The sequence below is a fragment of the Aythya ferina genome, assembly GCF_964211825.1.
Source record: "Aythya ferina genome assembly, chromosome: 2".
In the NCBI taxonomy this organism is placed as follows: Eukaryota; Metazoa; Chordata; class Aves; order Anseriformes; family Anatidae; genus Aythya; species Aythya ferina.
This window is the reverse complement of record NC_140297.1, coordinates 20,166,600-20,184,306: the sequence shown is the minus strand read 5'-3', so window position 1 is coordinate 20,184,306 and position 17,707 is coordinate 20,166,600. Positions and strand designations below refer to the sequence as shown.

Here is a 17,707-nt window from a genome sequence, read left to right as displayed (position 1 = left end):
GCAGACTAAGAAACAGGGTCCTCTGTACTCTGATAGTATCCATGACCTCTCAACATTACTTTCCAAAACCAGATAATAAAAACTGTTCAGTCCTGTACAGAACCCTTCAGTGCATATTTATACAGAATTAAAATGAGAAAAAAGCTATTTAAAATAAACCAATGCACAGACTAGGTAGGCTTGTTCCACCTACCTTATTAAGTTCTAGTCCAGTTGTAGGATCCGCTTGGTCATCAGGGTTGCAGCACATTGTAATAAGACATGAGAAGACATATTTTTATTTAACACCAAAAAAAAAAAAAAAAAAAAAAAAAGTATATTTCTCAGACAAGATTTGTGTAACCCTAAAATATACAGTCCCAGCAACAGTATTTACAGGAGGAAAATTTTTAGGGTCATAGGACTGTGTGTACACCAGGGATCATACATACACCTTGGAGACAAGATTAGTTTGATTGTGACCAGTGAATGTGCCTTTATTTTTGAGTCCTTCTGAACCAGCTCAGATCACAGTTCTGGCCTTCTTGTAGGAGGCTGAATACATCCTGCATGCATCCATGATTTCTTAGAACCAATATGGCAGTGCTGGGAAAAAGAAGAAATGCTTAAAACAAGAAAAAATACGTATCTAGACTGACAGAAGGCCCATCCATTAACAGGTTTGATATATCCTTCTGGCTTGGCTGTCATACCTTGAGAAGCAGAAGAAAGCAGTAGAACAAAAAAAAAAAAAAAAAAAAAAAAAAACAAGCAGTAACCATTTAAAACAGCATCTGTCCAAAAGCTGCAGTGGCATGTAGTTGACATCCAGAACATAAACCAAGTTGCAAAGTTGCAACTTTACTAATCTCACAGAGTGCTGGTACCTCAGTGACAGATACTTCTTGCGAAGAAGCAATGAGCTGAGAAATCTCTCACAGTAGTCATTGTTAGGTGTTTGCTCTAATATTCAGATTGTAGCTATTGCCACTGTAGCACATGTCCTCCCTTTCATAATAATCATAGCTGTGCAACAGAGCACCATGGCCAGTTGCATTTGGACAGGGAATAAGTTACTTATTTTGGAATGTTGCTTGAGGGTGGAAAAAAGGGCATTGGGATGGGAGACTATTTCACAGGCATTAGTTAGCATAGCAATGAAGACAAAGTTATTTGAAGTACTCCAATATTTCTGGTCTTTTTCCCGTCTCACAAAGGTAATTGACACAAGGCATGCAATGCTGAAAACAGGAAGAGCAAAATAATTTTAGAGGGTTTTGAGGGTCAACAGAAATTGCAGAGGACGAAAGTAAACGTTCATTTAAGTAACAGGACCTTGGAAAAAATAGGAATTGAAAGTGTAGTTCTAAAATGCTGGGTTCTAAGACCTTTTTCCTGCCCTTGAATCTATTCTTTCTGCTAAAGATTACTCTGTCTAACAACACAATAAGTCATGCCATGAGGAACAGCTCTCACATTATTTTTTTAAGCAGTCAGAAGGAAAGATAAGGGTTGGAACTGCAAGCAAGCAAATGTCAACCCAAATGCCTAGTCTGACATTGTCTGGTTGTTTGCTCCACCTTGTATATGGTTTCCCAAAACTACCCAATCTACTTTACCCACTTCTGTGATTTGCCGCACAGCAAATTAGTTGCTGCACAGCTGCACAGCTAATTAGTTGATTACAAATGATTGTCATCTAATTCTTGTATTTGTTTCGAACTGCTGAAGTAGAAATGAAAAACACAGGCTGTTGAATAGGGTCACTCAAATAAATAAATGAACTCAGTTCACAGTTAAACCACTTGCCATCAAGACCTTATACACCATTTATCCCATCTAACTTGAGATATCCACAATGCGTAATAGCTGCAGTCATCAAGGTCTACCTTAACAATCCCTTAGAGCCTAATTCATCGTCATTTTTAGATACATGTTTCCTAAGGTCAGTGCAAGCCATGAAAATGAAAGATATCAATGTCATCCTGAGTCAAGGAAAATACAAATGCGGAAAAAAATGTATACTTTATAATGACATACTTATTTATAGAAAGGTTGAATCTAAGAGACATCCCATCTGATGAATTCAGAACTAGTAGCAGTAGGAACTAAAAGGTCCCAGTAAGGAGGATACTGCCTAACACAGCCTCTGCAGTGAGCAACACACAACACCTACAGGGCATGAGATCTGTGGTCAAACACTGATGGACAGAGAAAGACTCCTGAATCAAGAGTTCAGCCCCAAACCAGAGATAACAAAGAAAATATAATGAAGATGCTAATCCTCTGAAGAATAGAATAAACAAAAACTGGTTTGGGCATTGATAAGACTGAAAAATGTGATATCCCTCTTTCCTGAAAGTAGTGGCTGAGCTCAGAAGAATAAAAGAACCTGAAGCAATGGGACAATGAAAGCACAGTCAAGAGGACTCTTCACAGAGAATTGTTAATAGCTGAGCCAACAGAAAATTAACGCCCTTTAGGGTAAATGGGCTTGTGTTGACCCTCTGTTCAAAAATCTTGACAGGAGAACAGTTAGCTGAATCATTCTAAAATTTTGATCCTGAGTGCAGAAACTATAGACACCAGAGAGTGGTCTAACGGCCTGACTGGAGAAGCCCCAAGCCCACTGGGTTTGGTGACAGAGATATCAGAGCCTGGCTGAAAGAAGGCCAAAGAAGGCAAAGAAGGCAAAAGGCCAAGAGGCACAGTGACGCCAATGTACAACTGCTGGGGGAGAAGGGGAGAATTGGGAGATGAGTGCCAAATGTTGTTCTGATGATCTGGCACATCCATGGGCTCAGACAACTGCTGTTGAACACAGGCATTTTTCAAGCAATTTAAATTCTTCATAGTGCTTTAAGAAGCCTCTTAAAAATAGGTCCTAGTTTGCCACTAGGTCCTGGCAAAGCTGTTGTCCATAGCAATAGAGTCCTGGAGGCTGTAATTTATGGTTTGAATTGAAGAACAATCACAAAGGATGTCTTTTTTTTTTTTTTTTTTTTTGTGAAATAATTGAGAATCACTATTTATATGCCAAGTAGGATTTTAAGAGCCAGATGTTAATGCCTGGAGAAAATTGTATATGTCTCTTTGCAAACATGAGTGGTTCAAGCCACAAGTCAGTAAGAACAGCACTCTCCATCCACAGATTTTATCAGTAGAAGGCAGGTGAGAAAAAAAAAAAAAAAAAAAAAAAAAAAAAACTTAAAATATATAGAAATAAAACAGTAAAGGACTGCTTAGACCCTGTTTAGGGCATAGCAGATAGATACGAATCTCCAGTTTCTGCTGTCTCTGTAAAACAAGTCCCCAGCATGTAGCACATTATGCAGTTTCATCTTTGTGGAGCAGGTGAACTCTGTAGCACATCACCTCATCCTGGTACTTACATAGTTCAGAGTTAGGAACTTGTTGCAGTGCTACAGGGCTCAGTTTTCTGACTGATTTCCTCCACTGGGGCATGAGAACATGTGTTTTAAACCATCTGACAATACATTATCTGTGCTATCTGAACTCTCATGTTCTGGAAGAATAGATTTGCCCTTACAAATACTCCAATGACTGGCCTTCAACTGATGTTAAGATTAATTGCTCAAAAGCTGGAGTAGGTATCTGCGCACTACACCATGGTCATTTTATCATGAGTGCATCAGGCAACCATTCCCTCAACACAAAAAACTCTGTAAAATTATCTTACATTTGTAAATTGAAACAGAGAAAAGCAAAGGCCATGTTCCAAGAGCAGAAATTAGGACATGTTAAAAGCAATGACAGCTGGTAACTCAGCCTGTCCAGTAAACAGTGTGGCAGGTCTCCACAGAACCTTCAAGAGCCAGTACATAGATCTTTTTGATAATGATATACTATGGGATTAGTAAAGACAGAAGAAAACTTTTTCACTTCAGTCATTTGTTAGATTTGACATTGCTACTGAAGGACACAGTCCTTTCAGATGCTGAACAAATGTGACTCCTAGTGACTTAACATCAGTGGTTCAAAGGAGAACCTTCATCTAAAACACATATTTAGGTAAGAGAGAAAAAAAAATATCTAGTACTCCAGTTGCTCTAGCAGATTATGGGGGGATTTACAAATAAAACATGTTCTGAATGCTTGATGTCCATTTTGGCAGCTCTTAAATCTTTTTTTCTTATTGAAAACTGCTGTTTGCTGCAGTCTATATAAAGGCTGGATTTTGCCATACAGGAGGCATTTCAATTTATAAAAGCATCTCAGAATATGGAATCAAAGCTCTGTAATTAGTTAAATTTCATAGGAAGTGCTAACATGTATTTCCTAAAGAGAAAATTAGTGTAGTAGCAAGTGTGTGTCACTTACCTAGTGTGAATTCACCTGCTTCATTTATGTGTCATTTGTCCTCATTTATTTTTAACAGCCTTCTTCAAACTAACACTTGACAAAAGGTAAAAGATGTGAGTGCAGTACACTGAGATGTACACTTAGCTGAAATGAATAAAACATGTCAAGCAAAAAGTCTTCTTCAACTGTTTCTGGTGGAGCTGTTCCAAAATTCTTCTGAATTTTAACTTAAACTTTCTTACAATTTTGGAAAAATAATTTGGGCATGTAAGAGAATAAAGATATCCCAAGAACCATATGGGTATATACAGTTGTATTTAAGAGGCCAATGATGTGATTTGTTTTCAATAGTGTTGCTAATCACCTAATCAAATGCCCATTCAAAGATCAGCAAACCAGTATCAGTCAAATCAGTGGACCTTATTCACTAACCTTCTTTATTTAAACAAAACAAGGGACATGTAACTTGCTGTTCTAATGAAGGGTTACAGACACAGACTGAAAAAGGCAAAGTAACCTGGAAGAGAGTGCATTTCTGAAATAAACTGCTGCTTTAACAAACCATTTCTTGAGATCGAGCTTGAAAAATAATAGGGCTATATATTCCACTTAAGTTTGAAAATTCAAAGCATCGTTAGCTAAAACAATATACAACTTTGGTAGTTTTTTTTTAATGGGAATGATAGCTTTGAAGAGCATTGTTCATGAATATAATACATACATAATGCTGGGTTTAATATTTTATTTGAATGACGTTCAATGTTACGCAAAATAAATTTTTATGTTACATCCACTGTGACATCAACTAAAATGTGAACTAGTTTGCATAGGTTAGTACTTTGGGCAGCATGATGTTGCTCTAGTCCACCAAGGCTTAAATATTCACAGTGTAGAGGAAGAAACAGGAATTAAAGCATTTCTACTAAAATATATTTTAATAGCTGGTGTTAACTTTCTGCATAACAAAAGCCAAATTAAGATGATACATCATATGATCCAAGAGTAAGTATATCTGTCCTTTGAAAAACAATTGTTACCTTCAGAACTGTATACTCCCAAATACAATACAGTTTTACAAAATAACTAAAACTTTACACACTTGAAAGCAAACATAAGCCAAACTGCACAGCGGTTCATTTTTGCTTTTTATGTCACACTGCAAAAACCAACAGCTGAGAGGTTTTCCACATCATGCTAATCAATGTCAACACAGTCATTGCTGTCTTCCAATGGTCTAGCAATTTCTAATAGTACTATTAAATACACATGATTGAAATGCTACAGTATAGCTTATTTTCCCCCCTAAAATAATAATAATTAAACAAATGTCAACAACAACTGGATTACAACTTAAGTACAATATGCAAATTCTATTTATCAGACACAAGAAGCATATGAAATTTCTTTGAATATACTGTTGTAGTGCAGGCAGTTTAGGAAATATAGCTTTCAGGTTTTCCTTCAAAAGGAATGAAGGGGTTCCTATGGCATAAAGCTGGAGAAAATCACTAAAGCACTGCAAAATGGTTTGTTCTTCTACAGCTCACCAGTACTTTGCATTTGCCAGCACATCAGTTTGGAGATCTTTCAACAGCATCTTTTGTCTGTTGCAGTATATTATTTAAACATTTACTAACTAAAGCTTATTCTGTATTTTAAATGGAGTATTAATCAACATAATTAAAATCTAACATTTTATACCCTGTACCACTTTCTGCCAAAGACTTCCATATTTGTCATTTCTTTTTCATTGTACAAGATGACATGCCATCACTGTACAATAAAAACTAAAATTATTACCTTTCCCAAGTATTGGAGACCTTTCATATCCCCGAGGAACACTCAGTAGGGACACATTTGTCACAAATACAATCCATGGGAGGTGATTCTCTGTCAAATCCCAATCTGCTGAAGTGGTTTATGGTATGTCAAATGTAATCAAGAAAACCCTGTTTCATCAAGATTAAATGCTAATGTTCCATAATGAAAAATTACAAACTGCAGTATCTGTAAGTAGCTTTGTTTAGAAAATGAAGATTAGCCAGGCAAGAAAGAGTAATGAAAAGCAAGGCACCCATTTGTTCTTGTGTATATGTATGAATATGCTCTATGTAGTTTTCTATACTTATATTTAAATATACGTAAGAACAATAGCACATCATAATTTCTTTGTTTCTAAAATGCTTGACATGGGAATGTGTGAACTTCCAGCCTGAACTTTGGAACATCTTGGGAAATCTGTCTCCTTCAAGGTCTGTCCCTTTCCCCAGGGAAAAAAAAAAAAAAAAAAAAAAAAAAAAAAAAAAAAAAAGTGTTTACAGGAGTAAAGTAGTGAGGGAACAGGCTGTGTTAAAAAAGGAATATACATTTTTAAAGTGACAGGACAGCATACAACATCTGTTCACCCCTTCACACAACCGATGCTCCAACATATGCCTTGTGAAACCTGCACTTGTCCAAATTGGTTGCTGACCTACTCTGCCTATATTACAAATTTTAGATTTTATAAAACATTTTGAAAATTGCACTCTGGTAATATTGGGCCTTTGAAAGCACTGCTTAGAACAAATTTTCCCAGTGAGAATAAATAAAGTCTGTTTTACATTAAAGATGATGAAACATTCCAAAAGAGCAAGAATTACTAAGCACATACAACATAAAAAACCTGACTACATAAATGAGTAACTTAAAACAGATCCTAATAATTCTGCTGACATACCATTTTCATCAGAAATACAATTCATATGCTTTGTTTTCTTGACCTTTTTTATTTTGCAAATTGCTTTAGGTGCATTGCCAGGTTACTGAATATTCAAAATTCATAAAGGAGATTTTATTTCCATTGTTTAGCTCCACTGAGATCAAATATTCATTTTCTGATTTACTTTTCGCTATACATTCAGGACTGGAAGTCTGACGTAGGAAGAACACTGGTGTATTTATAGGTTGAGAGTTTCTTTTTTTGTAAGTCACTAAAAATTGCAACTTCATGCAATTTATCTGTTCCCTACTTTCCTTTCCAGTCAGTTTGTTAGCAAACTGACAACTTGCTTTTATTGTTGTCAGCATTACATAGCTAATAGAGCAGCACAGCAGCAAGTGATATCCAATTCTGCCTCAGGCATCATCAGAAAAATTTGCCAACCACCATAAGATGGGATTCCTCTCTCTGCTGTTGATGGCTGGTGATGAAAACCAATGCAGAGGACGACTGCTTTTTCGAGAGTTCTAGCTGAGCCTACCATATCAGCCTTTTGAAAAAGCCATTTGACTTGCAAAGCTAGCTAATTTAATGTGGAAGTCACCAGTAATGCATAAGGGTCTGTTACAGCCTTCATTTTTCAAGAATTTTAAATGACAGCAATGTGACCCATACAGATTGCACATTTACAGAATCACATTCCTAGTTGTAAACCACATTTTTTGAAGTTAGATGCTCCTGGTCAGCTTTAGCCTTGAAATTAGGCAGCAGACAAGAAAGCAACACAATTCCACAAACATAGACTTTTTTTTTTTTTTTTTTTTAATGCAGTCATTCCATCCTCTGTTTGGCAGCCTGGAACCTGCCCTTTGTTAAGAACAGGGAAAGAAAAGCATTAAGCTCTCCAATTCCTAACAATATTCAGAAATAGAACTAGGAAGCATTTGTACTGACAGATTTCAGTTGCAAATTTCAGATGTGATAGAGCCACATTGCCTTCTTTGTTGTTTAAAGACATACTATACTGCAGGCTTGCTTATTTTGTGAAATAAAAAATATTAAATTATCCATAAACTCTACATTTAGTTCTGCTTTTAAAATTTCAGACATAAAAGAATGCCAGTGTAGACTCAATATTCTGACAGCTATTCCAAAATTAAATTCTCTATCACATAGCTGAACACCAGAAGTTATACCATCAGCAAACACACTTTTTTCCTTACTCTTATATGCATCCTTATGAGTAAGTTCCCACATGGATCTTTTACTCTCTTTTCCTTCCCCCCAGAGTTTCACCCTGGGAGGGAACACGGCACGCTCCTGGCATCGCAATAAAGCAAAAAGAATTCCCTTGTGACTCAGGCCTGCTCAACTAGTCCCTCACAGGTCCATTAGGTCACCAATTATTTGATCTCCTTCTCTCAGCCTCACTGACAAAGACCTGGATCCTGTACTTCGGATCATAAGTTCATGGGCACCAAAGAGCACATGTGAAAGTTTGTCAGCAAAATATTGTTACTGTTTTCTACACATGGCTAACCTGAAGCGTGATGGAAGAGAATACGTTGGACTTTTGTTTGGTTAGTTCTACTTTCAGTGTCAGTTATGAAAAACAATAAATCAGTTTAAAAATATATATATTTCTCCTTCATTAATCATTTTGTAAACGTACAACTCACTGTTGAATCGCCAACATTTTTGAGGAAACAGAAGCAATAGGCCACTGAGCTGAAATGCACTACAATAACCAGAGCTCTTCTCCACCCTTCAATGGAGGTGCAAATATTTCTGCAGCAGGGGTAGGTGCATTAGCTCATCAGTAAAGCAGCCATTAAGCGAGTTACTTGAGAAAAGATGGAGGGTTGTGACTGCACACTTTGTGTGACTGCACAGCACTGGGGCCTCACACAGGCTATTTACAGCAGTACAGGGGAAAGTAAAGGAATATGAAGTATTGGTCATACATTTCCCTAGTGGAAAATTCTACTTAAATGCTAAGTAGTTTTAGAAGGAAACAGAAGAGCTGACCGTTTTTATACTCTAGATAGTCTCTGCAAGGAATTTTCTGTGGAAAAGATACTGAAGAACCATGAAGCCAGGCATGGACCTAACTGATGGACTGGGATGCAAGCAAAGCTGATAGAAGAGGTCACGGTTGTGATTAAAAGAAAATGGATAATCCAGAAAAAAATGTGGGCAAGGAAGAGTTGGCAAAGTTTTGCTGTCAAAACAGACCTTTCTTATTGTAAGGCTGTTGGGCAGTAGTGTTTTTTTGTTTGTTTGTTTTACAAATATATTACTTGTCATTATTTCAAATGATTGAATTTTCTACCCAACATTTTTATTAGGACACTAACTTCTCAAACATTAAACATCTCCCTAATAATCTGAAGATGTGATCAAATTCAGTGTGTTAACCTCCTTTGACTTCAGAGTGCCAGAAGAAATGAATCAATTTCATGGTTACTATAAAGAGAAATAACCTCTGAGATGTAGAGAGAAGCTATTTCCCCTTTACAGCTAATTGACCAAAATCTTTATAAGATTAGCAGCACCAGGCTTCAATATAAGTTTTGTGTTCCTTTCTTTTTTTTTCTTTTTTTTTTAAGGGAGCACTATTATAAGCAATGCTGTTTTCAAAGCTCTAAGCTTCTTGTTTATTTGTCTTTACTTTAAAAGACTCTAAATGAGAATGCAGACTGTTATAGCAGTGATAAAGTAATGAGCATGTGGTCTTAAAAGATTCTTCTGACTTTTTCTAAAAGGTTAGATTTTGAGTAAATCATAATAAACCTCAAAGAACTAGAGACAAAAGTTAGTTAACAAACTCAATATAATTTGCTGGAAGCATTCCTGTTTTCCCAGTTCTCTGAACAGTACCATACATCCAGCCATCATCAATTGGTTGCACATTGATGATATAGTCACCATCCCTGAAGGAAACTTCGTCTTCATCTTGAGCACTGTAGTCATACATAGCTCTGTATGTTCTCTGTTGAAGGAAAGAAAACAAGGTTGTAAAGTCTCCGGCCTAAGCAGAAATACTTTCTTTCTCGTCTTTGCTCAGAAAAGAAGAGCTGTATTAAATATATATGTATATATATTTAAAAAATAAATAATAAAATTAAATTAAATTAAATTAAATTAAGTTAAATTAAAAAGGAGCAAGGCAGAGAGAGAAATCATAGAAGTTACCTGTTGAAAAGAAACAATATACTACCTCCTGCCCTGACAAATAGTCAATTAATATAATCCCTTTTTCTGAGTACCAAAATAATTTGTGAAACTACATCATTCAAAGTCTTCATACAAACAGATTTCAGACTATTCACTGTCTCTTGAAATATTCCAGCTGTTGTTTCCTGCATACACTAGTAACAGTTCATTATGTCCTGCCATAGCTAGCTGTATTTCTGCAGCCCATTTGCACGATTCCCAAACAGCTTCTCCTATGTCTTCACTACAGAAAAGAAATGTGGCTTTCATCCAGTTCATTAGCTTTGCCTTCTCTTTGAAAGTCCTTCATCTCATTAGGATCTTACTCTGTGTTGGGTTTATATGGCAAGGTTTGGGTAGTGGGGGGCTGCAGGGGTGGCCTCTGTGAGACAAATCCAGAAACTGCCCCACATCAGATCAGAGCCAGCTCCAAAAGGAACCCACCACTGGCCAGAGCTGAGTCAATAACCAGTGTTATTTGTGCCTCTGTGAGAGCAAATTTGAGGAAGGAGGAAAAAGAAAACCTGCTGCGCAAAAGCAGCTTATAGAGCAAGCAGTGAGAACTAGCGCTGCAGACCCCAAGGTCGGTGCATCAGGAGGTGCTCCAGGCACGCAGCAGCAGTTCCCCTGTGGCCTGTGGAGAGGCTCCTGGTGGAACAGGCATCCCTGCCGCCCATGGGTCCCACGTGGAGCAGATCTCCATGCTGCAGCCTGTGGAGAAGCCCCCAGGTGAGCAGGTGGACATGGCCTGGAGGAGGCCACATAGGAGCAGGCCCCGGGCCAGAGCTGCAGCCCGTGGAGAGGAGCCCCCGCAGGAGCAGGGGGGCTGGAGAGAGCTGCCATCCGTGGGGGACCCGTGTTGGAGCAGTTTGCTCCTGGGGGATGGACCCCGTGGTACGGAGCCATGTGGGAGCAGTTCTTGAAGAGCTGCTGCCTCTGGGCAGCCCCCACAGAATCAGTTTGGGAAGGACAGCATCCTGTGGGAGGGACCCCACGTGGAGATGGGTCATACAGACTGACCACAGCTCCCATTCCCTGTTCCCCTGCACCACTCAGGTGGAGGAGGTAGAAGAGGGTAGATGGAAGATGTTTTTAGTTTGCTTTTACTTTCTCACTGCTCTAGCCTGTTAATAATAGGTAATGAAGTATATTAATCTCCCTATGTTCCGTCTGTTTTGCCTGTGACAATAACTGTTGAGTGATTTCCCTGTCCTTATCTCAACCCTTGAGTCTTTTCCATCATGTTTTCTCCCCTTTTCTCTTTGTGGAGGGGAAGTGAAAGAGCAGTTGTGGTGGAGTTCAGCAGCCCAGCTAGGTAAAACCACCACATACCCTAAATTAAGAATAATGAATATAACATTATCTAATGAAAACAAGACTCAAAAAGATTTCAAGATGCCTACAATTTATTTATTTTTTTTTACAAATACTCACTTTTGCATATTCAGATAAAAGATTAACCTAAACAGAACAAGAAGGCCTGTCATTAGCTAAGGTAAATTATTCTACACTTCTGTCAGCTGTAGGCAAAGACTTCCATTTTCTTTCTAAATAGATAATGTATTTCCACTCAAAACTAACAAAATGCTACCATTTACTGGTATTCAAAGTGGCTTTTCTAACCCATTGGAAACCCTTCCTTTCTTAATAGCAGAACAAAACTTTCTAAATTCCCAAGAGTGCTTTCTTTCCCATGTATCTAGACAGAATTCAAGAGTAATTCAAGCATCACTGATAATAACCAACTGCCCTATAAGCTCCTTCTTGTATGTCATCATATATGCTGGTTGTTTGTTTGTTTGTTTCTGGCAAAGTGATATAAAGAGTAAAATGTTTAAAAAGAAAAAAAAAGAAAAAAGAAAGTTAGTGTTTCAGTTAATGTCTAGTACAACTGTACAAATCTTTTAAGAGAGAGCAAGGTTTGGTCTGCTTCCTACCTGAGGAAAATTACTCTGGATTCATTTTAGTTCCATCTCATATATGTGTATTTTGATTTTTTTGGTTTTTTTAATCAAATCATCTCCAGAAACAATGGAAATACCCCCACACACAGTGAGTCATTTATCACACTTAGGTCATTTGGGGTTATTTACAACTTAATAACAACTTAAGTAGTTATTAAGACAACTCATTATAACTGCTTCCATGCTAGAAAATACACTTTAGGTCTTGATTCTGGCTTTATCATTGGTAAAGCAGATTAAACACTAGAGAAATCAACTTTTGGTTAAACACTGTAGACCACTTCCTTGCCTGACAAGTCTACTCTATAAATACATTTCTATCTTACTCTGTACAACTGTTCTTTGCTATGCCTTGTAATATTGCTGCCCTACAGCTTATGTCCAAGATAAACCTTAAGCCTGAGTTATGTGGTTTCTTGGTAGTTCTTTCATATCTTCCAAGGGTTCATGGAAGATGATGAAAGAAAGCACCATTGCATATGCAATGCATCAAAGGAAACAGTTGGAGGGTTCTATCACCACTAAAAATTCCTTAAAGATTCACAAACCAGAAAACTAGTGGTCAGAAACCCTAGGGAATGGTCTCTGCCTTTGAGAACCTTGGGAATGGTCTCTGCCTTTGAGAACCTTATTTTTTCCAACTATTTCCACTGATCTCTCCACTGAGCCTTGAAATTAACTCCAAAAACAGTGAAAGATACGCTATTATAACGAGCTCAGCAGCAGTTAGTCCTTTAAGCAGTTTGTTTCCAAAAAAAAAAATTCATTTAATATAAATGGTAATAAGTCCATGCCTGGCATAAGCCAAGGAATGGATTTTCCCCTGAGCCATGCTTATAAGCCTCCTTTGAATGAAGGAAGAATGGAGAAGAGGTTAAATGTATTATTAGGCTAACATATATTGGAAGAAAACTAAGAAGTTTTTGCTCAACCAGAAGAATGCTCAGTCATCCTTAGAACATCGTGGTACATACTACTACTGTCTCCTTTATGGCGGCAAAGTTGTAGAGTTGAGCTGGCAATTTCAAACTTAAAAAAAAAAAAAAAAAAAAATTATTAGGGCCCTAAATGCTGCCGTGGAACCTAAATTTATGGCCTTAACACCTAATTAGGTGCTAAATGGCTGTCAGGAGAAATCTCCATAATAATCCCGTTAGCTTTTAATGCCTAATTATCACTTCAGAATGTAGTCTGGGCTATATAATTGAGAATTACAATGCTTAAAGGACTCAAAGCACGGATTTTTAAAACGTATTTTAGTGAATCATTCCTCTGTCAGTAGTGAGTTTAGCAGGTCTGAGAGCACAAGAGGGTATAAGAAAAGGTTGGGGGTTTGTAAAACAGTCAAATATGCCCTTAATTCCTACTTCCTCAAAGGTCTATCTTGTATCTACTGCTTAGAAAAGAGCAGTAAGCCTCGTGCATATGAAGTACCAAAGTTGAGCTGTCATATTCCCAGCTCCTCAGCCAGATGTGAGCTGACAGATGCATATTTCCAGTTCATCCATCAGTTTATGCTTATCCTCTGGATCTGTCCTTGCAAGGAGAAGTACCTGTTGCAGCATCCTTCACATAGAGCAGCTATCAAAGAAAGCCAACTTGCAACCTGGGTTTTTTTTTCCTAACACTTTTATCTACATTAAGGCTTCAGAACACCCTGTTATTTTCCAAAGAGGCCAACACAGCCTGTATGAAGCCTTCAGGGGGCTGTTATAAAACATCCTGTATACTGAGCAACAGTTTAACCCAGACCATTTTGCTTATAGGAAGTCAGCAAAAGCTAATAATCAGAAATAATGTAATTCATTCAGGAAAAAAAATCTACTCAAAAACTGTGTTAAGATCATGCCTGATACAAAACACCGTTCAAAATTAAGTAGCCAATAAATAAAACAAATAGAAATTAGAAGCTTTCTATTTCCCACTATAGGAAATTAGTAGGTACGATTGTAATATAATTATGTCTTTTGGAGACCCTGATTTGTTAACAATGCAACAAATGGTCTGAAAGGAGCAGGTTTTACTACAGCAGCTACCTCTTCAGTCATCCCCACCCTAATATATCCCATGAGATCCTAATCATTCTCACCCTGGAGAAGTTTCAGCCAAACTGAGACACTGATGTGTGACCATCACTTTCATTGCTTTTAGACAAGTCTCAAAATCCACCTGTGCTCTGAAACCAGTATTCAGGCTGTCACTTCTTTCCCTCCAGTCTCTTCACCCTCTTATTTTTTTCTCTTTTTTCTTTCTTCCCTCAGGCTGGCTTATCCAGACCATGCTGCATCTCTGGCAGTACTGCTACAAGCCCAGGACCAACCAGTAAACTGAAAGAAATGAACCTAACACTGCACAAGTCTATCAGATCTCTAAGGACACATCCACACTGGATTTGAAAAGCACTGTAAGGCTACCTTCTTCAGTCTGCACAAATCACTACACTTATGCATATCCCCAAACAGGGGATCCCCACAGCATGCTCTGAGACTCCCTTGTACTGGCCTAGCAGCTGAGGGTAACACACCCTGCACACCTGGACAAGCTGCACAGGCTAAAGAAAAGACTTTTGATGTCAAGGCAGAAAGACAAGGGAGCATGCCACGTTTATAGCTGTGTAAAAAAGGCCTCTTCTGGAGCACAGTTGTCACTACAGGGAGGGTGACTGTCTTAAGTATTTGTCTTGTGATGTGTCACAAGGAATAGTGGCCTTCCACCTGCCCACATAGTGACGAAGACTGCTAAGTGGATTTCTAGATTTTTCAGGTATCTCCATTCTCTATATGCTGCATTTGAAGGCTGTTTCCTTTGCTTCCCACTCACTTGAAAGTCTGCTGGCAAAGCCCAGGCTCTCATCTCAACAACTTTTTTGACTCTGGCCCTTTTGGAAAGCAGCCAGCTCCCCAAGTGCCTTGAGATATCCTTGGAAATGAATGGCTGATTCCAGTACCAGCCACCTCATGGTTGTCATGCAGGTAGGTATCCAAAGAGTTTCCCAGGTTATTGGCTCACCTAAAGATGCAGTCATCTGGATCCCCTGCTCTTAAACAGCAACTTTTACAATATAAAATAGCATGGAGTCTTAAATAAAAATACAGTTTCTAGCCAATTTTGACTATTTTTTCAGTTCAACAAAAACTTCCTTTTTCTAGGAAGTTTTAGGTTTGGTTCAGAATTAAGTACTTCATCTCTAAACAAGGTGAAAGATGTAGGGAATATACATCCATTAAAAATAGTTCAGAATTCAAAATAAGTTGATACTTTTAAGGCAAAAGGTGATGGGATCTGAGCTGCAAAATGTCTAGGCAGTGATACAATAACAAAAGTATGATAACCATATATAAGGAGTTCAAACAGAAAAAAGCTCAACACTCCCCCCAAAGCCTCCATTAAAAAATAAAATAAAATAAAATAAAATAAAATAAAATAAAATAAAATAAAATAAAATAAAATAAAATAAAATAAAATAAAAACTATTATAACCATGACCAGTTACTTTTAGCACTAAAAATTCACTCCAGTTCTATGTTCCCATCCACCGCAATCAGGAACTTCATGACTGTGGCCATTGTTTGATGATAAAGCTTCTCAATCTCCCAACAATGTAACTCAATTTGGATCAGACAAGTGTTTGTGTGACTTTTCTCTTGAACTGGAAAGGATCTAATAGAGTCTAAGCTAGTTTTATACAAGCTAAGATAAGTAATATGGACAGGCATAAAGTCTGCTAGTACAAAATCAACAAGTCAAAAAAAATTAAACAAATTTAAAGCAACAGAGTGATCATAAGAGATTTTCATCCTGTACTAGGATCCCAATTTCGTCACACAGTATATCATCAAAGCTCACCCTGTGAAATAGTATCCAAGCATTTACTACTATTAGCGGGTGGAAGATGCAGCTATTTTTCTGCCTTCTGGAGATCATAAATATATTTTTATGATACATTCTGACATAAAAGCTCTTGCCAGTGCCTTTTCATACATTAGGACTACCATTTACAATTAGGACAGTCAAATAGACCAACTGTAAAACTCAAGGAGACCATTTACTCATATTTAGGAGATTTCACAATTGCTGATGATGTTGCTTGCCAAATGAAATCCAATACTCACCAGGCCTGCTGAATGAGGCTGTGAATGCATTGACCTCATGGATGACATACTGGTCTGGTGCATGTATCCATATCCTTGGGACTGGCTTTGCTGATAGGCCCCAGGGAGAACAGGGGCTGTGTGTTAAAGAAATATAGAGACATTAATGGAAATTTCAAAATAAAAAATATTTTTTAAAAGTCCTTATCCAGCAATCTGTAGAACCTGTAGATTATTTCCTTCATAAATAACAATTTCTCAGTATGAAATAGTTAAGAATTATTCCCATATACAACATAAGGCTGAATTAAGTTGAATTATACATTAATGTAGCCAAAGTTAGAGCAATATATCTCCAAATGCTACCAAGGTTAGTTGGAAGGAAAAGCTTAATATGCCTTAAGGAATCCAACCATAGAAAGGCATACTAAAGCTTGAGACACCACTAGCTGAATTTTGATACTGTCATTGACAACGCGCTAAGTATCATGTGCCATAAACTGCCATTTTTCAAGGAAAGATTGATGAAAAAAGCTTTATATTAGTACACATTTGAAATGCTTCAACATACATTCTCCACGATTAGTTCCTAACTCATTGCAAACTAACTCTTATGTATTGGGCTACAAACAAAGACTGATTCACAGCAAGAGACAGGAATGTAAAAACATGAGTCCACAGTTGAATTTCTTAGTTTATTCTGATTCCATCAACAATCTCAGCCAGATCTATGGTTATTTAAATCTTTCCAAGTCCACCTCTTTTACAGTTTGTCTTAACCACACAATTGCTCCCTCTCTTTCACACATGCTTTGTTCATATTAATTTTAACAATTCTATCAATTCTATTATCCATAGGTTGTTGATTAATAAGCTGACTTTTATTGTACCAAAAGCTGCTGAAAGAGTTAATACAACCAAGGACTCCCTAGATCTGTTGTTTGAAAGTATTAGCAACCCCATATCTGTTCAAGCATCCAAATTCAGCAACAGACCGAATTAAAAAAAAAAAAAAAAAAAATTGAACAAAAATCTCTGAGAAACAGAGCAGAGCATAGATGACTATTCACCATTTTCCCAGCAAGTCCAGGAAACATTTTTAAAGCAAAATTAAGACTGAAGTGGTTTTCAAAATCTAATCATTAAAAGTTCAGTTACCTCATGTCTGTGCATGTGTTACAAAACATCAACCTGAGAATAAGGTTTTCCAGCTTGTATAGAGGTTATTAGCCCATCTCCACTGCTATTTACTATAATTTTACTAGTTCAACTGAAAATCTATATATTGTTAAGAAAATGCACCTCAACTGACACATCTTCAAGTGGTCCATTTAGCCTGTATTCTATTAACTTGTCTGACAAAAGCTGTCTTTTGCTTACAAGAGATGGAGCTCACACAGCCCATGGGTCAAAAACCTTCAAACACGGAGGCA

General features: G+C 37.5%; 1 protein-coding gene across 5 annotated transcripts in view; it reads right to left on the bottom strand.

The window, feature by feature from the left end:
• Positions 1 to 4,712: 4,712 nt before the first annotated feature.
• The window catches only part of NEBL (nebulette), a 259,446-nt gene continuing 246,451 nt past the window's right edge, over positions 4,713 to 17,707 (bottom strand). For all 5 annotated transcript variants that reach the window (XM_084511946.1, XM_084511945.1, XM_084511942.1 and 2 more), the window contains 2 exons: positions 16,296 to 16,411; positions 4,713 to 9,995 (listed from right to left, as the gene is read on the bottom strand). In XM_084511946.1, coding sequence (XP_084368072.1) covers positions 9,819 to 9,995; positions 16,296 to 16,411 — 293 coding nt within the window. In that variant the 3' untranslated portion in view covers positions 4,713 to 9,818. The remainder of the gene's footprint in view (positions 9,996 to 16,295; positions 16,412 to 17,707) is intronic.